The sequence below is a fragment of the Panthera leo genome, chromosome D2 (assembly GCF_018350215.1).
Source record: "Panthera leo isolate Ple1 chromosome D2, P.leo_Ple1_pat1.1, whole genome shotgun sequence".
NCBI classification, from domain to species: domain Eukaryota; kingdom Metazoa; phylum Chordata; class Mammalia; order Carnivora; family Felidae; genus Panthera; species Panthera leo.
In genome coordinates, this window is record NC_056689.1 from 86,575,096 (window position 1) to 86,597,633 (window position 22,538).

At 54.7% G+C, this 22,538-nt stretch overlaps 1 protein-coding gene, 1 long non-coding RNA gene and 1 pseudogene across 4 annotated transcripts in view; 2 read left to right on the forward strand and 1 right to left on the reverse strand.

The window, feature by feature from the left end:
• CFAP46 (cilia and flagella associated protein 46) overlaps positions 1–22,538 on the reverse strand; it is a 94,867-nt gene that overhangs the window by 19,917 nt on the left and 52,412 nt on the right. For all 3 annotated transcript variants that reach the window (XM_042907885.1, XM_042907884.1, XM_042907886.1), the window contains exons 30-43: positions 21,464–21,688; positions 20,674–20,823; positions 17,668–17,816; positions 16,784–16,882; positions 16,265–16,397; positions 15,374–15,520; positions 13,270–13,470; positions 13,076–13,182; positions 11,648–11,824; positions 10,379–10,514; positions 2,274–2,462; positions 1,406–1,594; positions 313–447; positions 65–244 (exon numbers count right to left, since the gene is read on the reverse strand). In XM_042907885.1, coding sequence (XP_042763819.1) covers positions 65–244; positions 313–447; positions 1,406–1,594; positions 2,274–2,462; positions 10,379–10,514; positions 11,648–11,824; positions 13,076–13,182; positions 13,270–13,470; positions 15,374–15,520; positions 16,265–16,397; positions 16,784–16,882; positions 17,668–17,816; positions 20,674–20,823; positions 21,464–21,688 — 2,217 coding nt within the window. The remainder of the gene's footprint in view (positions 1–64; positions 245–312; positions 448–1,405; positions 1,595–2,273; positions 2,463–10,378; positions 10,515–11,647; positions 11,825–13,075; positions 13,183–13,269; positions 13,471–15,373; positions 15,521–16,264; positions 16,398–16,783; positions 16,883–17,667; positions 17,817–20,673; positions 20,824–21,463; positions 21,689–22,538) is intronic.
• Positions 21–21,558, forward strand: LOC122201896. Its single transcript, XR_006194367.1, has 4 exons — positions 21–217; positions 16,398–16,523; positions 20,733–20,783; positions 21,049–21,558. It is a non-coding gene; the product is annotated as an uncharacterized LOC122201896 (long non-coding RNA).
• Positions 19,268–19,745, forward strand: LOC122201894 (annotated as a pseudogene).

Genomic DNA, 22,538 nt, shown 5'->3' on the forward strand with positions numbered 1-22,538 from the left:
CTCCGGGGCCGCTCTCTCCCCAGGTGGCCAAGAAGGGCCCGGAGGAAGGCGCACAGAGCCACACCTGAGACAGCGCCAGGAACTGGCAGGTGGCCACAGGGTCCAGGGTGCCGCTGCACTCCACCATCTCCAGGCTGGCGGCCGCCGCGATGTCCAGGAGGCAGCCGCCCAGGGCCACCCGCACGCACTGCAGCAGCACCTCGGACGCCTGGGCCAGGTACCGCTGGGCCAGCTTCATCTTTCTCTGCAGGGACACAGGCTCAGGCCGGGGCTGCGGGCGGGGCGTCGCGGGGCGCGTGGGAGGGGCCGTACCTGCAGATCCCAGCCCTTCCTGCCGTGCTCCTGGGAGGCGGCCCTGGAGGGTCCCTGGTCCCTGTAGCGATCCTCGCAGGCGTCGTCCTCCAGAATGGTCTCCAGAGGCTTATGGCCGCTCGGCTCAGCACCTGCCTGTGGGGAAGGCGCCCCTGTCGGCCAGCTCAGCCGCTTGGGGCTGGGGGTCTTCCTAGAAGAGCAGGGTCTGTGGGGATGAGCCTGCCTTCGCCTTTGGGCAGGTGCCTTCCAGATGGAAGAAGGGGTATGTACGAGGCACCTTGGACGGTGGCCTGGAGCCCTGCAGCAGCGTCAGCAGGGTCCCTTCGGGGGTGGGGTGCTCCCCAGGGGCACCCGGCCCGCGGGGCAGCCTGGCAGGGGGCCCTAGAGAAGGGTGTGGGCCTGCGTGCACGACGCGGCCAGTGCGGGGGCACAAGCCGTTGTGTCGGCTCCACGAGGCAGTGTGGGTGGTGGGAGGGAGGAAGGGGCTCGGGTCCCCTGCTGCACGTGAGCGGGGGTTTTGCACCCGCACTTGGGCGCACCCTGGACTCGCTGGAGAGCTGCTGAGGTGCGGGGAACACCAGGAACCGCGGGCCGCTGCCGGGGACGTCCTGCCCTCGGACCACCCGTGTGTTTGCCCCCCCTCCTCTCCAGTCTGTCCCCAGCGGTCTGTGTTTCTCTCCCACCGGCTGGTCACACCGGACAGACCACTTCTTGCCTTTTTCTCCCTCGCTCCGGCCACACCACCCTCCTTTTTTTTTTTTTTAATGTTTATTTATTTATTTTGAGGGGTGGGGAGGGGCAGAGAGAGGGAGCCAGAGAATCCCGAGCAGGCTGCGCGCCGTCGGCCTGGAGCCTGACACGCGGCTCGAACTCACAGACCGTGAGATCATGACCCGAGCCCAAATCGAGAGTAAGAGGCTTAACCGGCTGAGTCACCCAGGCGCCCCAGGCCACACCACCTTCTCAACCAGGGACAATTCGAGGCCTGTTTGACATCCCGGTTCTTACTGAGAGTAGGGGAGTCTTAGATACACGGTTTGTTCTCGCGCGCGGGTGAGGGGTCTGCGGGCGAGCCGAGGGCAGGAGCGCGTACCGAGAGGCCCTCTTCCCAGTAGACGGTGGGGCGCACGGGGTCCGCCTGCACGGCCAGCAGGCGCAGGGCCCTCCCCGCCAGGCCCAGCTGCCGGGCGCGGAGCTCCGCGAAGCCGGTGCGTGGCCAGTGCAGGGCCCCCAGCTGCGCCAGCACCACGTGGGCCAGAGTCCGCTTCAGGGTGAACCATTTCTTCGGGAGCACAAAGCGCCTGTGGTTACTTTCGCCCGGCCCTGGGAGGCACCGGCCCCCTCCCGTCCCCGGGTCCCCGGGTCGCGCCCCTGGAGTCCCTGGTCTCAGGCCCCCGGGAGGGACAACATCCGAGGACTCTGAGAAACGCTCCCTTTTGCATCTGGCGGGGGGGGGGGTCTCCGGGGCTGAGGCGTCGGGAGGTCACGGAAGCCTGGCTGCAGAACCCGGAGGTGGGGCTCACCAACGAATAATGTAAGTTTGCCTCAAGTTCGGTTTCAGGGCTATCTTCCACGTCTCCATAGTTACGTCAAATTAATTTGACTCATACTACATGAAATCTAGGAGAGTGTCTAAAAATGGCAGAATGTGTTTCCTTCGGGTATTTTGCAAATTCAGCCGCTCTTTAACAACACGAATTCAGCTTTGAGGAGCTCTTTAGCATGCCGACGTGCTTAGGCAAAGCACACGCACGCCCTGGGGAGGACAGTGCTTCGTGCACAGTCCGCCAGCAGACCCCCCACCGACCGTCAGACGGGGGGGGGGCTTTCTTCGGCAAGACCCCCAGGCCCGCCAGGCCCAGGGCTCGTCCCGCCAGCCGCCCCCGGGTGGCCCTGCCATCACAGCACGGCCCCCGCAGACCCGCACGCGGGGGAGGCCCCTTGGGCTCGGGGACGGTTACCAAGCCGACGGAGGTGTAGTCACTGACGCTCTGCAGGTAGCTGACCAGCAGCCTCTCCACGGGGCTCTGCTCAAACTGGCGGGCCAGGGCCTCCGCCCAGATGAGCTCCAGCAGGTCCAGAGACACTTCCGCCAGATGGAGTCGGAGCTGCGCCAGCCTCCTCATCAGAGGCGTGTTGACGTTCTGTACCTGGGCGCGCAGAGACACAGTCAGGGCGCGGGCAGGCCCCGCGTCCCCCCACGCCCCGTGCTTCCATCAGCTCCGATGAGACGTCTCGGGCCGTCTCCACAGCCAAACAACGCACGCGTCCCTCAGTCCCTCCCTCCTGGCGGCCGCCAGCCACACTCCGGCACTCTGAGCCGGTTTGCGTTTTCTAGGGTTTCACGCCCGTGGGCTGACGGCACGTGCTGTCTCCGGCGCTGTTCCCTTGCCTAATTATTTCAGGCCCATCCACATCGCTGCGCGCATTCGTGCCCGTTAACTGACGGGGAGAACCCGCCACGGGGCGTTTATCCGCTCACACCCGGGGCCGGCTCACACGGTGGCCTGTGTCTAACTGCCAGAGCGTGGTCCGTGCTACGCCCCCAGCCGAGCGGCCGGAGGTTTGTCCCTCCCCGTCCTCGCTGACGATCAGTATGCTCAGTCTTCCCGATCGTAGCCATTGTCACAGCGTGCTGTGGTTTTCCATGACCGTCGGCGTCTCGCTGGTTCACTGGTGGGTTCACCATCCCTGCATGTCATCGTCCACCATCCACACGTTCCCCTTGGGGGTGTCTGCTCAACTGCCCTCTTTTTGTTGGGTTGTTTCTTATTATTAAGTTTTAAGAGTGTTTTAAATCAAAAAGAAATTTTTAATGCTTATTTATTTTCGAGAGAGAGACACAGAGTGGATCGTGGGAGGGGCAGAGAGAGAGAGGGGGACACGGAACCCGAAACAGGCTCCAGGCTCCGAGCTGTCAGCACAGAGCCCGACGCGGGGCTCGAGCCCACGAACCTCGAGATCGTGACCTGAGCCGGAGCAGTCGCTTCACCGACTGAGCCACCAGGCGCCCCAAGAGTGTTTTATATTCTGGATCAAATCTTGTCAGTCATATGGTTCACAAATATTTTCTCCCAGTCCGTGCCTTCCCTTTTCATTCCCTGAATAGTGTCTTTTGAAGAGCAGACTCCAATTTATCAATTTATTCCTTCATGGATCATGCTTTTGTTGCCGTAGGTGAGAAATCTTTGCTGAACCCAAGGTCCCGGAGGTGTCTTCCTCTAGAAGCTTTGTAGTTTCAGCTCTTACCTGTAAGTCTATGATCTGCTCTGAGCTCAGTCCTTCCATCTGTGTTTTGGGTGTGCATTTCCAGTGGCTCCAGCACCAATGTTTTATTTAGCTATTTTATTTTTAAAAATTTTTGTTAACATTTATTTATTTCTGAGAGACAGAGAGAGACAGAGTATGAGCGGGGGGAGGGGCAGAAAGGGAGGGGGACAGAGAATCTGAAGCAGGCTCCAGGCTCTGAGCTGTCAGCACAGAGCCCAATGCGGGGCTCGAACCCACAAACGATGGGATCATGACCTGAGCTGAAGTCGCTGGCTTAACCAACTGAGCCATCCAGGCACCCCCAGCCTACTGTTTTGAAGAGTAGCCTTTCTTCACTGAATTGCCTTTGCTCTTTTGTTGAAAATCAGTTTTGTGTCTGTAAAGTGTGTCTATTTCTGGATTCTTTGTTATGTTCCATTGATCTCATGTCTTACTTTTACATTAAAACCACACTGCTTTGGTTCCTGTCACTTTATAATAAGTCTTAAAATCAGATAGTGTTAGATCTCCAACTTAGTTTTTCTTTTTTTTTTTTTTTAACTTTTTTAAAATGTTTATTTATTTTTGAGAGAGACAGAGACAGAGTGTGAGCGGGGCAGGGGCAGAGAGAAAGGGAGACAGAATCCAGAGCAGGTTCCAGGCTTTGAGCCGTCAGCACAGAGCCCAGTGTGGGGCTCGAACTCACAAACCGTGAGATCATGACCTGAGCCGCAGTTGGACGCTTAACCGACTGAGCCACCCAGGTGCCCCTAGTTTTTCTTTTTTAAAGTTGTGTTTGCTATGTTATGTCTTTTGCAATTCTATATGAATTTTAAATTTTTTTTTCAACGTTTTTTATTTATTTTTGGGACAGAGAGAGACAGAGCATGAACGGGGGAGGGGCAGAGAGAGAGGGAGACACAGAATCGGAAACAGGCTCCAGGCTCCGAGCCATCAGCCCAGAGCCTGACGCGGGGCTTGAACTCACGGACCGCGAGATCGTGACCTGGCTGAAGTCGGACGCTTAACCGACTGCGCCACCCAGGCGCCCCATGAATTTTAAAATAATTTTGTCAATTTCTGTAAAAAAGCCTGCAGCTTCTTGGTCAGGACTACAGAAAATTTAGGGAGATTTGAGATCTTAGCAATATCAAGTCTTCTGGCCCATGAACATGGTATATCCCGCCATCTGTTTGGGCCTCCTTCACTTTCTCAGCAATGTGTTACAGTTCTCAGGGTAGGTGTTTCCACTTTTTTATCAAATTTCATTTTCATTCTGTCAAATGGTATTGTTTTGAATTTTTTTATTTAAAAAATTTTTTTTAATGTTTCTTTTTGACAGAGAGAGAGCATGGGTGAGGGAGGTGCAGAGAGAGAGGGACAGAGAATCCCAAGCAGGCTCCATGCTGTCCGCACAAAGCCTGATGTGGGGTTCGAACCCACGAACTGCGAGACCACGGTCTGAGCCAAAGCTGGATGCTCGACCGACTGAGCCACCCAGGTGCCCTTGTTTTTGAATTTTTAATATCTGGTAAATTGTTGGGAGTATACAGAAATATAAAATTAATCTTTGCATCTTGTCCTTGCGTCCTGAAGCCTTGGTGCAACTGCTTGGTAGTCCCAGTAGCTTTATTATTATTATCATTTTTGTAGATTGCATGAGGTTTTCCATACACGTGATTAGGCTGTCTGAAAGCAAAGGCTTCTGTATTTCTTCCTTCCCAACAGGGCACTTTGAATTTCCTTCTCTCACCTGCTGAGTGGGCTACAACTCAAATACAACTCAGGAGGAAGGGGGTGAGAGTACATAGCGCTGTCCTAGCCCTGGACTTCCACCCAGGTGTGATGGGAGTCCCACAGATGCCCTCTATCAGCTTGAGGAGTTTTCCTTCTATTAATAGTTTGCTGAGAGTATTTTTTTTTCAATCAGGAATGAGTGTTGGGTTTAGTCACCTGCTTTTCCACATCTACTGAGGTGATCGTATGTTTTTACTTTAATTTTTAAAAAATATGGTGAGCCAAATTGATTGATTTTGAATGTTACACAATTCCCGGGTGGCTCAGTCAGTTGGACATACGACTCTCCGCTTAGATCATGATCTCACGGTTCATGAGTTTGAGCCTGTGTTGGGCTCAGCGCCGACAGCTTGGAGCCTGCTTGGGATTCTCTCTTTCCCTCTCTCTCTGCCCCTCCCCCGCTCATGCGCACACGCTCTCTCTCTCTCTCTCTCTCTGCCTCTCTCTCTCTCTAAAAAATAAAATAAATATTAAAAGCAAAAATGAACTATTGGGACCTCATCAAGATAAAAAGTTTCTGCACAGCAAGGGAAACAATCAGGAAAACGAAAAGGCAACTGACAGAATGAGAGAAGATATCTGCAAACGACATACTGGATAAAGGGTTAGTATCCAAAATCTATAAAGAACTTCTCAAACTCAACACCCAAAAAACAAGTAATCCAGTGAAGAAATGGGAGAAAGACATGAATAGACACTTCTCCAAAGAAGACATCCAGATGGCCAACCAACACTTGAAAAGATGCTCAACATCACTCCTCATCAGGGAAATACAAATCAAAGCCACACTGAGATAACACCTCACACCGGTCAGAGTGGCTAAAATGAACAAGTCAGGAGACTCCGGATGCTGGCGAGGATGTGGAGAAACGGGAACCTTCCTCTTGCACTGCTGGTGGGAATGCAAACTGGTGAGGCCGCTCTGGAGAACAGTGTGGAGGGTCCTCAAGAAACTGTAAACAGAACTACACTACAACCCACAACTGCACTACTAGGTATTTATCCAAAGGATGCAAACATGCGGATTCAAAGGGGCACACGTTTATAGCAGCGCCATCGACAACAGTCAAATTATGGAAGAGCCCGAATGTCCATCGACTGATGAATGGATAAAGAAGATGTGGTTTATATACGTAATGGAATACTACTCGGTGATGAAGAAAGAATGAAATCTGGCCATGTGCAACAACGTGGATGGAACTAGAGGGTATTATGCTAAGAGAAATAAGTCAGTCGGAGAAAGACAAATATCACAGGATTTCACTCATATGTGGAAGTTAAGAAACACAACAGATAGCGTGGGGGAAGGGAAGGAAAAATAAGATAAAAACAGAGAAGGAGGCCAACCATGAGAGACTCTTAAATACAGGGAACAGACTGAGGGTTGCTGGAGGGGAGGTGTGTGACGGGTTGGGCTAAATGGGCGATGGGCATTAAGGAGGACACTTGTTGGCATGAGCACTGGGCATCATATACGTAAGAGATGAATCACCGGGTTCTACTCGTGAAGCCAAGACAACACTGTATGTTAACTAACTTGAATTTAAATAAATAAACAAAAAAGAACAACAACAGCAAAAGCATTAAAAAAAATTCCCAGGATAGTCCCGACTTGACATTGATGTCTTCTCCTTGTTACATATCGTTGGATTTAATTTGCTGAATTTTTGTTTAGAACGTTTGCATCTATGTTCGTGACGAGAGGCATCTATCTGAGGCTCTTGTTTTGGTATCAGGGTAACACTAGCCTCATAGGGTGCTCCCCTCTCCTCAGTTTTCCAGAAGGGTTTGTGTTGAATTGGTGTTATGCTTTCCTTACATGTCCGCTGGGATTTGCCGCTACAGCTTTCTGGGTCCGAGGTTCTCCTTGTGGAAACTACAAATTCCGTTTCTTTAACAGATGGAGGGCTATTCAGGTGATCTGTCTCCTTTTGAGTGAGTTTTGGTTGTTTGTGTCTTTCAAGGAATCTTCCACATTATCGTGAAGTTGTTCAGGATAGCCCTTTATTATCCTTTTAATATGTGTGGGATCAACGGTGATGTCACACCTCTTATTCTCTGATATTGGTTATTCACGTTCTCTCTTTTCTTCCTGATCAGTCAGGCAGAAGTGTGTGTATTTAGTGATCTGCTCAAATAACAACTTGTGGTTTTATTGATTTTACCTTCTAATTTAATGTTTCCTATTTTACTGATTTCTGCTCTGATCTTTGATTTCCTTTCTTCTGTTCATTGGGGAGCTGGTTCTTTATCTCCTTCCTTATGGTGAGGACTGAGGTCATTAATTTGGGATCTTATTTCTTTTGTCATACGGTCATTTAGTGTCACAAAATTTCCCCTAAGCATTCCATTAGAGATGCCTTAAAAATTTTGACGTGTTTTTCCCCCCTTCAGTTCAGAAACACTTTCCCTTTTGATTTGCTCTCTGGCTCATAGTTATTTTGGTAGATGCTACTCATTTTCCATGTATCTGGGCAATTCCACCCATAGCTTTCTGGGTTTGTTTTTTAATTGAGGTAAAGTTCATATAACGTGAAGTTAACTGTTTCAAAGTGCACAGCTCGGTGGTGCTTCGTGTGTTCAGCCTTGGGAGGCACCTCCTCTGCTTTCAAAATGTTTCTGTCATTCCAAAAGGGAACCCCTTACCCACTCAACAGCCATCTCTTCTCTATGGCCTCGCAGCCCCTCCCCTGCAACCACGAATCAGCTTTCTGCCTCCATGGGCTAAACTATTCTTTTATGCTGCTTTTTGATTTCTACGTTAATTCCATAGCAGTCTTGGTACACCATCTTTTTTTTTTATTTATTTAAATCTCTTTATATTTATTGAGACTTGTTCTATGTTTAGGATCCAGAATATGATCTATCGTGGAGACTGTGTCGTGTGCCCACGAAACAAAAAGAATGCGATCCTGCTGCTGCTGGGGAGATGCATTATAAACACCCACTATGCAACCTGGTCGGTGGTGGTGCAAAACCCAGCTCTCTGCCTGAGGTCTACTTGTTCTGTTAATACCGATTTGTCTGCCTCTCCGCCGCAATGTCACAAGTCTTTCCTTCGTTTCTTTGGACGATCTGCTATTAGGTATTTAGAGTTTAGAACATGATGTCTCCGTGGTTACCGGCTCCCCTTACACCGTGAAACCGACCCGCTCGTCCCCGTGACGTTCTTCCTCCGAAGCCTGCTCTGCCTGATGCGGGTGGGGCCGCCCGGCTTCCTTCGCTGTGTGTCAGCATCGTGTACCGTCTCCCATCCTTTTACTTCCGGCCTAGTCATGTCTGTAAAGTGGCTTCCCTGTAGGCAGCGCATGGTTGGATTTTGCTTCTTCATACCGTCTGACGAGTTCTGTCATTTAACTGGGGATCCAGACCATTCTGGTTCGCGGGACTGGGACATGACTTGTTTGTCTCCTGTACGGCCCGGCTGTTCTTTATTCTCTTTCCCCTTTTTCCGCTTTCTTGAGGGACAAGTGAATGCTTTTTAGGATCTCCTAAGCCCTTCTTGGCTTATTAGGCGTGCCTCTTTGTTCTGAGATTTTCGTAATCCCTTCGGGGTTTAGAGTATATTTTGCCACTCCACTCAGAGCACAAAACTCCGTCACACTACTCTTGTCACACATCTTGTTTTCACGGGTGCTACCGACCTGATGCTACGCTGTTATCATTTTGCCGGAACAGTCAGCTATCCTTCGGAGAGATTTAAATAACAAGAGAAAATCGTCACAGGTTTTCCCGGGTAGCTCGCACTCACCGTGCCCTTCGTTCATCTGTGCAGATCACATTTCCATGTGGGGCCGATTTCCTTCCGCCTCAAGGACAACTGTGCGGTCCCGTCACGTGTCCGCTGCCACGCGCTCAGGTCTTGGAGGTCCGGGGGAGTCTTTACTTCGTTTTCATCCTCGAGAGACGTGTTTGCTGGGTACCGATCAGCAGCTCTCGCTCCAGGCTCTTCGTGACGCTGCGTCACCGTCTTCCAGACGGCACTCTTTCTGTTGAAGTCGGCTGCTCTGCACTTACCGTGTGCTTTCACTTCTGACCCGTCTCGAAGAGCCCTCGCCGCCCCCAGCCGGAGACAGCTGGGTCACAACGTGCCCTTGGCATACTTGGATTCCAGTAGGCTCATAGTGGCTTTCAGCCACTATTTCCTCAAACAGCCTTTGTCCCCTCCTGGCCCTCCTCTCCTCGCAAGGTTCCGATTACTGCGCTCTCGGCACGTCGGCTCACGGGTGTTCTGGCGATCTCCACTCTTGTCCGCGGCCGCCTCCGACCCTCTCAGTCTCTGCTCCCCTACCCACCCGGTGCGTGCCTCCCCAGCTCTCTCTCTTTACGTCTCCTGTATCTCCACTTAGCCTTTGGAGCGTGAGGAATGCAGTCAGTAGTAATTTTTAACATCCTTGCCTTTGAACTCTGGTATCTGTGCCAGTTCACAGACTGTCTGAGGTGTATTTCCCGCTCGGGCATGGTGATTTTCGCACGCGAGTTTTGACTGGGATTTTGGCACGGTGATTTCTCACCCGTTGCCAGACGTGGCGCATCTTGCTTTTTTGGCGGATGGACATTTGTGCCCCGCTCCTGCCTTGGCCCTGGGACCCCAGTGCGCAGACACTTGGATGACTTTGCAGGCTGATCTGGGGCAGGGCTCATCCGGGGCTGGATCATCCCCGACTGGCCTCGGGGTCACGAGGTTGCCCGCTGGTGGGAGCAGGCGCTGCCCCAAGCCTGAGTGGGGGCCCAGCCCCGTACCTGTCCCCCTGGGTGCCCCTCGGCCACCCGGAGTGTGGACGGAGGTGGGGCCGCCTCTGCTCAGGATGACGGCACGGATGCTGACATCTAGTGTGTTGAACATCTGCTTCACGTTTTTGTCTGCTTTTTGGTTATTTCAGAAGGGAGGGCAAATCCGGTCGGTGTCACTCCCAGAAGTGGAAGCCGGCGGCTTGTTTCAGGCAAGTGGGGGGCGTCTGTGCGTGCCCCGGGGGTGCTCTGGGCTCCGGGGGGCGGGGGGCCCAGGGCACAGACTCACCTCTTGCAGGGACAGTAAGGCCCGCACGCTGCAGAAGAGCTCCTCTGCATCAGCCACAGCTCTCTGGACCAAGTCATGTGCCTCCAAGTAATACGCGGTTCTCTGCTCCTGGTCTTTCTCGTTCTGGGCACATAATCTTTATAAGACCAAGAGTGGGGTTCAGAACAAAAATCTCAAAGCACTAACGAAGTGCGGAGTATATAATTTCTACGTGACTATATCTTTATTAGTACTTTAAACCCTTTGATGAGATGTCTCGTATGTAAAGATACAAAAACAAGTACGCGCCCTGTACTGCTTTTGTCAAAGTTAAATCTACACCTGGCAGACAGACCAGCGAACCAACACAACGTTAACTGTGCTCATTCAACCACCGAATCTTCCCATTGGTGCTTTTCTGCATGTTTTAAAGTTCTTCCACGACCGCGTGTCACTTCTGTGATGACGGGCCAAAGGCCACCCTTCACACTGTGCACACTGTGAGCCTGTGTGCAGGCTCCTTGTCCCTCACAAAGGCCGCTGTTAGTACCTCACACGCGGTTTTGAGCTTCGAAATGCCTGTGTGCACCCCAAGCACGCGGGTGGCCAGGGCGGGGTGGGTGGAGGGGAGGCGGGAGGGGGAGGGCATTTACTGAAGCCTCACTCCTCTGCCTCTGGGCCAGCGCCTACCCGTGATGACAGTGGGGACTTCGGGAGGTCACATGGGGGAGGGTGACAGAGCCCCACTGGAGGGCAGCGCCTGGGCTGCTCCTCAGGCCAGAGCCAGTGTGAGCGGGTGCAGGGGTGTGCGGGGTCGACGTGTGCGAGGCTGTGTGTGAACACCTGTGAGTGATCACGGGTGACGAGCCCACGCGTGTGTGACCGATGTGAGAACGCTGTGGGCGTGGGCGTGTGTGCCTGCGTGTGCGGGTGGGGCGGCGTGCGGGGCTGTGAGTGTACGTCCGTGTGTGTGCAGAGACGGAGCTGGTGGGACACGGGGGGGACTGGATGAGAGCAAGGACACCTCCCTGTGCCGCTGTCCTGGACGGAGGTGCCCGCGGCCACAGGGCGGGGCCAGGAGGAGGTTCTGCTGGAGGGCAACGGGGGCCGGTGGGGGCTTGACCCAGGAGGAAAGCTGGGCCTGTGGTCAGGACGCGGAGTCGGGGGGCAGGGGCGGGGAGGGGGCCGGAGGGAGAACGGCCTGGACAGCCCCGGGGCCAGTGCGCGGTCATGGGGGGGAGCGGCACGCCGGCCCTGGCAGAGCTCCGGGGGCCCGGGAGGGCCGCTCACCTCTTTATCTTGGCGCGCTCTAGTTTTATATCCACACAGTTGTCTCTGTAGCCCCAGGTGATCAACCTTTTCTCAATTTCCGTCAAGCAATCGTCCATTTTGTTCAGCAGAAGCAAGCATCCGGGAGGTTCGCCATCAGCTGACTCCTGAGCGGCCTTGATCTGGAGGCTCACGCACCTGTAGGGGACGTGGGCCGTCACGTGTGGCCACCGCAGTGTCACCAGCGTTGCCGAAGGAAACACCTGAGGAGCGCTTCCGGAAGAGCAGAGACCACACGGGCCACACACACGCCTCCGTCACAACGCAATAAAGTCGGAAGGTAGCAGCCCGCACCCCGCCATCACATGCTTCTGGAAATTCAGGACCGCTCTCCTCTGACTCAGGGACAGAAACCCACACGGACGGGGCGGTCTTCGCACATCAGGCCTGTGGGCCGCTGCCAGGGGACGTCAGGGGCGCCTGCCAGGGGAGTGGGGACAGGCTGGGTGACCCACGGGACCAGTGAAAACGGAACAGGACAGCGCCTCTCAAATACACAGCCAAGAACTGAACAAAGACAAAGCAGAAAATCAAGAAAACCAAAATACGACAAAGTCCCGGCTGCTCTGGTCAAGAAAGCCAGAGCTGCTTCTTTGTTGAGGTCAGTTAGCCGTTGGTGTGGAGTCTGATCTGGGAAAAGAGTGAGGGCACCGAGGAGGAGCGGGACCTACGAGAAATGCTCTGTGAAGTCACAGGGGAAGAGCCCAGAAACACGTCTACTAACACAACCAGAGGAAACGATTTTCTAGAAGGATAGAAGTTACCAGAAAGCTGGCTCAAAAACAAGCTGAAAGTCTGCAAGACCGGTAAGCACAGGAGACCCAGAGCTGCTCTTGGAGGCTCTGTCCCCAGTGCACCTGCCGTCTGCCCCCCGGGCGGGAGGCGCGGAACCACCGGCCAGAACAGAGGCGGACACGGAGCAGGACAGACCCCAGGGAGGTGTCTGCTCCCGGACGCAGTTCCACACTGACGGAGGGTGAAGGGTGGAGAAGACCCTGCAGCCAGCCCCCAACCGGGGCTGGGCCCGCCCCTCAGCATAAGAGCGTCTGCTCAGAAGCATCCCCTGAGAATTTAGGCACAAACCAAGCCGCCTGCGCCCCTGTCCCAAGAAAAAGGCACTTTGGAAAGAAACACACACTGCCCCCAGGAGCCCGAAGGCCGAAGGTCGGGCTCCCGCGATGTCCCCAGGCCTCCCTCCCCCAGGGGCCGCGTGCAGCAGGCAGGGGGTCCCAGGGAAGGCTCTGCTCCAGGGCAGGTCACCTGGGTAGGGGGTTGTGGGCGGAGGGCTCTCCGCGTGACTCCCTGCACGCCATAGGTTTGAAATGCCGCATACAGGACAAAGTGAGCCACGACCGTCATGCAAATTAAGCTTTTCTTACAAAGGACTACCTGGCCTCTAGGTCTGTGGCCATAAACTCCAAGACGGGCACTCGGTTCGGTCTCTCTTTTTGCAGAAGCTTGAAGGTGTCTATCAGTCTCTGAAACAACTGGCAGACCTGGGGATGGCAACGTGGCGTCGGGGTGTGGCCCTCGGCCACCGGGACCGGCCACGGGCCCCTCTTGAGCGCACCCGGCCCCCTCACCGCCACTTCTCTGCCTTTGCCCTCCATGGACAGGAGCGTGTCCGCCAGGGTCAGGGTTGAGCTGTACCAGAACTCCTCGCTGCCCCCCAGGCGCTGCGCCCACTGCACCAACTGCTTAGCTTGGCCGTAGTTTCTTTCCTTGTTCGCCAACTGCGCCAGAAGGTGCAGGCATCTTGCTTGGGCACAAGGATCATCAAGCTCCTGAAGGACGTGGAAAGACAGGAGGGGGGTCGGGAGGGAGAGAGAGACAGAGACAGAGACAGCAGCTCCGGGCACCGGGCCTTCCCGCACCGTGTCCACTGGGCTGCTCCCTGACCTCTGAAGGAGGCCCCATATTTGCCCTCAGGGCACGGGGCGGGGGGGGGGGGGGCTTGAGGCCTGTACCTGTGCTGAAACCACTTCCAGGGTTCCAACAGTGCCAAGGGCCCTGGGAAGCCCCCTCCCCTTCGCGGCAGGTTCCAGTGTCCCCCCCCTTCCCCCGCTGCCCAGGAGCCCCCGTCCAGATGCTGGCCAAGGGCCGGCAGGTGAGCAGATTTTGCACCCTAGTTGGCCAGGGCTGTCTCATCCCCCGCCCATTGCGCATGGCGCAGGTGGCCTGGGCGTGGGGCGGGGGTGCTGTTGGCCTCTGACCCGCAGCCGGCAGGAGGACGCGGGCCGGAACAGCGGCAGTCCGAGGTGGCCCCGGACAGGGCAGCCAGCACGTAGCCCAAACAGACTGAGGGCCTGGTGGGCCTGGGGCCTGCTGTCCCAAGAGCCGGGGCCCTGGACGGCAAATGCAGGCTGGAGGCGGGGAGGGCGACGAGGTGCCTACGGGAAGCGGACGTGTGGGGGGGGTGGGGGGGTTGCTGGCCGGTGGAGCCACGGCAAAGAGGCTGATGGCGGGTTGCCGTGGACGGAAGCGGGGCCCGTACCTGCAGACATCCCACGGACATGTCACCAGGCTGTGACTGCTGTGGCCCCACAGAGGCGCGGCCATGGGGTGGGTGGCTCAGGGCAGCGGATGGCCGGGAGGGAAAGACCCGTGGGCATGTGGGACCCGTGTCAGGTTCAGGAGGGGCGGGTGGCATCTGGAGGCGGCAAAGGTGGCCCAGCCACGCCCTGGGGACTGACTCTGCCCCAGGGGCTCTCAGAAGAGGCCGTGGCCAGCAGGGCGCTGCGGCCTCTCGGGCCCCACCCCTCGCACCCCTCCTGGCCCTGGAGTCTGGACCGCACGCGCCTATCTGGCCACCAGGCCTGCACACAGCTCTCCTGCTGGCCTAGACCCGCACGCCTGTCCCCGCTGCCTGAACCTCCCACGCCTTGAAGTTTTGTGCCTTTATCGGGGACTTCTCTGTCTCTGACCACCTGTCTGGCTCTGTAGCTTTGCCTGGCTCCCCAGTGGACACAGTTCTCAGAGCCGGACGCAGGTAGAACCACCCATCCGCAGGCGTTGGAGGGCCACGATCTCGGAGGAGGGGAGCACACGTGGGCATCCATGCTCATGGGGACACAGCCCAGGAGAAAAGCAAAGGCCCAGCATGGGAGGGGAGGCTGGGCTTGTGGCCTCCAGGCACTAGAAGGGCCGCTCATGGGGGACACCAGGAGGACCAAAGATCTGTGCTCGAGGACAGAACAGGTTCAAGAAGCCCAGCGGACGGAGTGGTGGGGCCTAAGGAGCCGAGCGAAGATCTGAACAGCCAGGCCCGAGTGCCAGCCTTTCCAAGGGGGCTCGGAAAACCCCAGGCTTCCAGGGAGGCCCTGGAGAGGCCCCAGACACCTGCAGGGCCCACACCTGAGGAGACAGGACAGAACTCATGGGTCGGGGGGCTCAGTCCGAGCCTCCAGGCTCTCAACCTCCACACACGACGGCAGGAAACGCAATGCTGAACGGCCCGCTAGGAGCCCTACCATCCAAGAGAAAGCGGCCGTGGAATCAGGCCCACGGCAGCCATGGGAAGCAGGGATGTTAGCAAACTCTGTGTACAGAAGGCAAGGAAACCAGAGGAACGTCAGGCAAAGGGCAGCGACTCAGATACAAATCTGAGATGGGTGTTCCAGAATGGCAAGCAGCAGGCTGGCTTCCCAGCAGAGGGCGCGTGTCCCCGCGGGCAGGGCGGCCTCTCACCTGGAAGGCCAGGTAGGCCTCCGACAGCAGCAGCCTCGCAGGCTGGTACACATCCACCTCCAGCAGAACTTCTGCCTTGAGGGTCCACAGAAGGGGAAAGGACGTCCCCTCCAGCCCAGTCCCGGTCTCTCTGTTTATCTTCAAGATCTGCAAGGCATGGCAGGCACGTGTGCCCCCGCGGCTCCACGCCAGGAGGACCCGCTTCGCCGGGCCGGGCCCCCTGTCTCCACTGCGTGCAGTCTCCCGGGGCCTCTGTCTTCTGACCGGCTGCCTCACGCCCAGCACGCCCAGCACCAGGTGGCCCCTGCTCCCGCCCGAGCCCCGTGCTCCGTGGACCCGCTGTCCTGTACCACGCGGCACCCGCACCAGCACGGGAGGGGTCACCGAGCCCCTGAATTCGGCAAGACACCTGGGCTCCTGGCACGTTCCTACCAAGTGTCCCAGACGGTTGACTCTGGGGGCTCACAAACGGAGTCCCAAGTATGGAGCGGTGTCCCAAGCATGGTGGCCTGGACGGTGACTTTCCTTCGGGGGCAAGACCGCCCAAAGTGTGCCCACTGCGTGGAGGGGAGAGCTGCTTGGTGGTCAGACCTCCGGGGCCGCCTCTCTAGCTGCCCGGGCCTCCACTGCCCTTCCTGGTGGGCCCTCCGTGCCGCCCCCAGCCTGTCTTCTCTGAGTCCTGCCCAGGCCCCTGGGGGGAGCACTCCATGGCGGTCTGTAGCCCCATCTTCCCCGGAGACGTCCGGGACCCACAGGGAGGGGACACGGGAAACCCGGCAGGAGGGTTTGGGCACAGCGCAGTCACAGCAGGTCCCGGCCAGTGGCTCGGGCTGCAGCCTCGGCACCGTCCCTGCCCAGCCAGGAACACGGTGCTGCGGGCAGAGTGGGTACCTTATCCTTCGCTATGAGCGGCTTTGTCTCTGCTTTCTGGACCGTAGTTACGGGCTCGGGCACCGTCGTCAGACTTTCTTCGGAGAGCGGTTCCTTGTTTTTCTCCTTTCTCAAGGCGATTTCTTTTCTGCAGCTAACATAAATAACGCAAGTAAGACGCCAAAGAAATATGATGGCCAAGAAATATCTGAGAATGTCCAACTTCATCGGTCGTCAAGAAATACAAATGAAAATAGCTACAGGAAGATCGAGATTACAGGTAATAGAAAATGCCCATGACTGCTCCCAGGCACAGCCCCCACCCCAGGCACTGACCCCAGGCACAGGTCTGCACCCCCCCAGGCACAGCCTCCAAGGCCGAGGGTCTCCCCACAGCCCACCGTCCGGCTGTGATGAACGATGGGGCCTGGGGCTGGAGGGGACTCAGCCGAGAGCAGCCCCAGGTTGGCCACGTCGCCCCTTCCGGACGGGAGCGTGTCCCGCCGACAGGAGACCTAACAGCCGGGGGAGGCGCCGTACCTGGCCTGCTCCATGTTGCAAAGGTATGTCTGCCCGACCACCTCTTCGTGGTAAGTCGCTGCTTCTTGCAACTTCAAATCGGAACAAACTAGGGCAAGTCTAGGGGCAGGGGGGCAATAAGGAGAGTTAATGGGGTTACACAGGACCCGGTAGATCAGAGTCAGGCTGTACTGGGACCCGATAAAAATTGGTAAACGGAAAGAGAAATGTATAATTTAGTGAGGTTTTCAATAATGTTTAAACCCAAGCAAAATTACACAGGTGACTCTACCAAATTTCAGGCAGAGAAAATTTTAATACTCATTCGTGTATTTTACTCAATACCTCCTTATGGTCTCAGGGTCACCTTCAGAGGTAAAAGTGGCACAGTGGCTGGGGCTCTGACCACCTCCCCCCTCAAGGAGAGAGGCTCCACTTTGATTCTGGTGTAAAATGTTGTATTTTGAAATGATGTCAAGCTTGCGGCACAAATACCACAATTGCTATACGCCCCTCGCCCAGATTCCTTCAGTGTGAACACTTCACCACATTTGCTTTACCGTTTTCTCTTCCTCCCCTAACACCCTATATTTTCTTCTGGATGATTTGAGAGTCGGCTACAGGCACAGTGGCCCTTTATTCTAACACTTCAGTGTGCATTTCCTTAGAACAATGATCTTCTCTTAAAGACCAGGTAGAAATTGTAAAATAAAATTACTATTTTATGTTCAAATATATTGATTTATTTGGTTTTACAAATCATAGGCACTATTATTTATAGAAATAGTTGACTACAGAATTGATATATGAAAACGCTGTTTGCTTTTATATTGCTTCGGGGAAATTTTCATTTTAGCCACCTAAACGCTCCCCAGTTTCCCTGAAAATAAAACAGCTATACTGACCGAAGATGGTACAGATCTTGGAGGCTCTTGCTGTCTACCACGGAGGCTGCAATTAGTACGCCCAATTGCAGGACTGGGATGGTGAGCTCGTAAAGGGACATCTTCTGCAGGGCTTTGACCAAGTGGTCCAGATAATATAAACTGTATGTCTACATAAACACACAACAAACATGTAAGGTCAAAGAAGGGAGGAAGGTTAGACCACTAGCTTCTAGGGTCTTTCTACAAAAATCTCTATCCTTCTCCATTCCAAGCACAGCTCTAAGCACACAGCAGGTGTTCAACAGTGTTTGTTGAACAACGAATGAATGAATGAATGAATGAATGATGTGCTTTCCTCCTCTTCTTCACTAATAACTTTTATCTTGTCGTGTGAAATCACCCACAGTCTTCAACATCCAAGTACAGTTAAAAGTCCTCACAAGAAACAATCCATTTATGAGGTGCCTGGGTGGCTCCGTTGGTTGAGCGGCTGACTCTGGATTTCAGCTCAATTCACAATCTCACAGTTCATGAATTTGAACCCCACACCGGGCTCTGTGCTGACAGTGTGGAGCCTGCTTGGAATTCTCCATCTCCCTCCCTCTCTCTGTCCCTCCCCCACTTGTGCTCTCTCTCTCTCAAAATAAATAAGTAAACTTTAAAAACAAAGAAACAATCCATTTACATATTTACTCAAATTAATGTTTTTGTTAGATTTCTTCCACTAAAAACTACTGATCCATTAAAAACAGACTTTCTTTAGGAACACAAATACCTGCTTTAAAATTGAATATAGATCGAAAAGAACTAATGCTTACAAAGATGAACTAGGTTTGATAAAATTAGAGAAGTTGGATGAACTATTTTTAAAATGCACTAAAAGCACTGAAAACTGGGAAATGCTGGGAAAAATCACTGGGCCGAGACCTGGAAGACGATGGGTGTCCAGAGAAATTAGCCTCACGTATTGGGGTACATTTGTCCTGGGCATGTCTGCTGATTCAAGAGGAAGCTGGGAGGCTGAATGATGCTTCTGATTTTTTTTTTTTTTTTTTGTAAGGTGGAGGCAAAAAACTGGAGTTGAGGGCCCACTGAAAGCTACATGTCCCGGCTGGTTCCCAAAGGGCTGCACCTTACAGTTAAGGGTGATCTAGAAGTAAAGCAGCCCCTTCAGGAACTTCATTGAAACCTAGCGGTCTTTGGGTGGCCTGGAAAGCATGTGGTTCTTTGAGAGACTAATGACTGATAAGTCCTGGTGAGATTGATCAGGAAAGAGGGGTGGGAAGACACAGAAATCCCTACAGACCCTACAGTCACTAAAAGATAATAAAAGGATATTAAGAACAACATTATGCCAATACATTTGAAATTTTATATTAAGTGAAAATGTCCTAGAAAAACACAATCCATCAAATTGTAAGAAGAAACAGAAAATCTGAAGATCTGTATAACCATGAAATAAACTATATTCATAATTTATGACCTTCCCTCATAGAATAGGCCTAAAGGTTTTCACCAGGGAAGTCTACCAAATTTAAGGAAGAAATAACAAAAAATCTTATATAAATGCTCCCCAAGAATAGTTAAAATAAAAGGTGTGTGTAGGGGGGATCTTCTCTGGTGGTGAAAGAAACATTCTGGCTGACCCTGTGCTCTGGCGTCCCAGGTCAGAAAGGTTGTCTAAAACCACAGGGAAAATGGTGGAAAATTCACTGCCCCCATTGCCAGAAAGGGCAACTACGGCTTTGTTCTTTTCTTAAGCTCCCAATTTGGCTTCATACTCTATCTTGTATGGGCTTTTCTTCCTAAGTCTTGGCTAAACTCCTTAGGCTTAGCCTACTGGCCTCAAAAATATAGAGAGGTTGCATTGCCTGCCTACCTCCTCATCACGACAGTAATCACGTATGTACTCCTATTTGGAATAGACACCATCAGTACCTCTCCACTCAACTCCATTCATACAATCAGAGAACTCTGCTAAAAATCAACAGCAGAAGAAATACCAAGAGCCCATCCCAACATTAAGAAATATTCCCCTTAATGATGTAAACCGAATGTTCTTTCTTGCAGCCAAAGAACCCGATGCCAAAAACTGAATTGTATGTAGACTTAACACCAAGCATTTATTATATTTTTGACGTAATAATTTTGACCGTAATTATTTTTACCATTTCTCTTAATTAATACCCAACACTGAAATGTAAAAAAGTTGAACTTCCCTTAGATTAAGCTCCATTATTATATAAATGTTCTCAAATATTAGTTATTAATGGACGAAATAACTGAAATGGTGCATTACCATATGCCAGACTTAAAAGAAAAAAAAGTCCTGAGAAGGAGAGATTCTCATGGTTAGGCAGACGGGCCCTAGACATCACCCCACGGGTCATCGTAAGAGGGAAGCGGGGAGGGCTGTGACACAGAGGAGAGGACCCTGAGGTCGGAGACAGAGACGGGGGGAACACGGCCCTGACCCAGAGACGCCGGGACCCCGGAAGCTGGGCGAGGCAGGGAGTCCCTCCCCTAGAGCCCCGCAGGGAAGGTGGCCCCGCTGACGCCCTGACTCGGGCCGGGCCAGACGGACTCTGGACGCCTGGGCTCCGCGGCCGAGAGGAGAGACGTCTGAGGCTGCTGCCACCCGGCCCGTGCCGACCGCCACGGCCACGGCAGCCACAGACCCCGACACGCAGCTGCGTTGGCGTGTTCGGGGTGCTCCTGGCGGGTGGGGGGGGGTGCGTGGCGAAAGGAAGGAAGTGCTTCCCGCTGACACCGGCAGTCGTCTGGGGAGAGCGGCGGCCGGGAACGCGTTCCTGGGGACGGTCCCCGGGCCTGACCTGCTCTGCGCCTTGGCCTGGGCGGCGACCCACAAGTGTCTCCTCGGCACCTCGCGAGGCCGGGCCTTGTCCCCGCCCCTCTTCTGGGCGTACTTCACGACAGGGAGGCTCCAGCTCGGGGAGACGGTTCGGGAATGCAGGCTGGCGGGCGCGTGGCCACGGCCCACACCACTTCTTTGAGTCAACTCACCGGCTTCTGGATGCTTGACGCGTTGACGGTAAAGTCGCTTTTATCTTGTTTAAATACAGATATCGCTTCCTCGGGGCAGGAGTAGGAAGCCCACTCCTCTGTGCTGGCCGGTAAGTCCTCAAGCCGTTTGTCAGGAACCGCGGTTGGATGCTGTAAAGCGGGGACAGCGCACTCGCTTTGGAAGGCGGCTGAGCTCGAGCAGACAGGTGGTGAGCTTGAGAAGGCAGCGCATCCCCGGCGCCCTTGGGGGCGGGGTGCCGCCCGGACCCGCACCCCCGCCCCGCCCCGCCCCGAGAGCACCCCTGCACACGTCTGTCCTCCCTGGGGTCCGCGCCCGGGCTGTGAGCCACACCAGAGCCACGTTCGGTTTCACAGGCAAAACCCGCTCTGACGTCACTCCCGAGGGCACGAAGACGGTGCTCTCTCCCCTCGCCCAACAGAGTCTACCCGGAGGCACCCCGGCTCGCGGTGACCCCGCCACCGGCACCTCCAGGCCCGGCCAGCGCCGCGTAAAGGAGAGCACGGAGGACGTGGGGCCGGAGTCCAGGGGGAGCGCCCGCTCCGGAGGGCAGTCGGACAGGACTGCCACGCAAGCGAGGTGGGGCCCCACGTGACGAGGAAGCTGTCTTCCCACTCCTCCAGAGAGCTGCCCTCCCACCCGCACACCCTCTGCCGGGGGTGGGGGGCACACACCCTGGGGCACCCTCCCGACGGCCCGGCAGCCCTGGTGTGGGTCCAGGCCCTCTTGCGTGGCCCCAGTCCGTGGCCTGGAGCCCCACTGTCAGGGTACCTGCTTGGGGTCTTTGCCCTTGTCTCTGTCCTTCTCCTTCTCCTTCTCCTTCTCCTTCTCCTTCTCCTTCTCCTTCTCCTTCTTTTCCTTCTCCTTCCCTGGCTCCTTCTCCTTCTTCTCCTTCCTCTTCTCCTTCTCCTTTTTAGGCAGTAGCAAATGTGAGCTAGCTGTTGCTGCTAGAATTCTGCTTTCTGAAATTGATTTTCCTGCTGTTAACAAAGAAACCTGTGAAAAATGAAATCCAGATTTGCAACATGAGGAACAGCCGTGAACACGCTCCCGCACACGCTCAGATCTGAGGGCGGCCAGTGGTCCTAACGCTCCGAGTGGCAACCTCATGCCACTCGTGTGCCAGGGCCACGTCGGTGAGCCCGACCTGCGCACGGGTTACCACAGCATCCCTTGGTGAGTGGGACATTTGGCCTCCAGGATGCGGGCGCCGTGGGGACACGGGGCTGACCTCCAAGGAGGGCTTGTCAGCTCTGTGAAGTGAGTTCGTGTCTCTAATTAAGAACACACATAACTTTGGGGAGCCTGGGTGTCTCAGTCGGTTAAGCGTCTGACTTTAGCTCAGGTCACGATCTCGCGGTTTGTGGGTTCCAGCCCGCGTCAGGCTCTGTGCTGACAGCTCAGAGCCTGGAGCCTGCTTCGGATTCTGTGTCTCCCTCTCTCTCTGCCCCTCCCCTGCTCATGCTCTCTCTCTGTCTCAAAAATAAATAAAAAAACATTAAAAAAAAAAATAGAACACACATAACTTTTAGCAGTTCTCCTAAAAGAAGCATAAAGAATCCTTGTTTGATGGGTGGTGGGACAGTGGGCTGGGGCATCTTGAAGACTGCTTTCCCAGTCCCTCCCGTCCTTCCCGCAGCCAAGGTTCCCAGCACATTTCTGAGGGGGGCGGGTACTGCCCGCAGGAGGTCCTCAAGAACCAGAGGCTCCAAGAGCTTCCCCGGGTGGGGGGCCCTGTAAAGAGATGGTAGGGACAGGCCGTGCACAGAAGGTTCTGGAAGCCCAGCGGCAGGGCAGCTCAGGATTGCTGTGCCTGGGCCACCGAGGGGCAGGGAGATGCAAACAT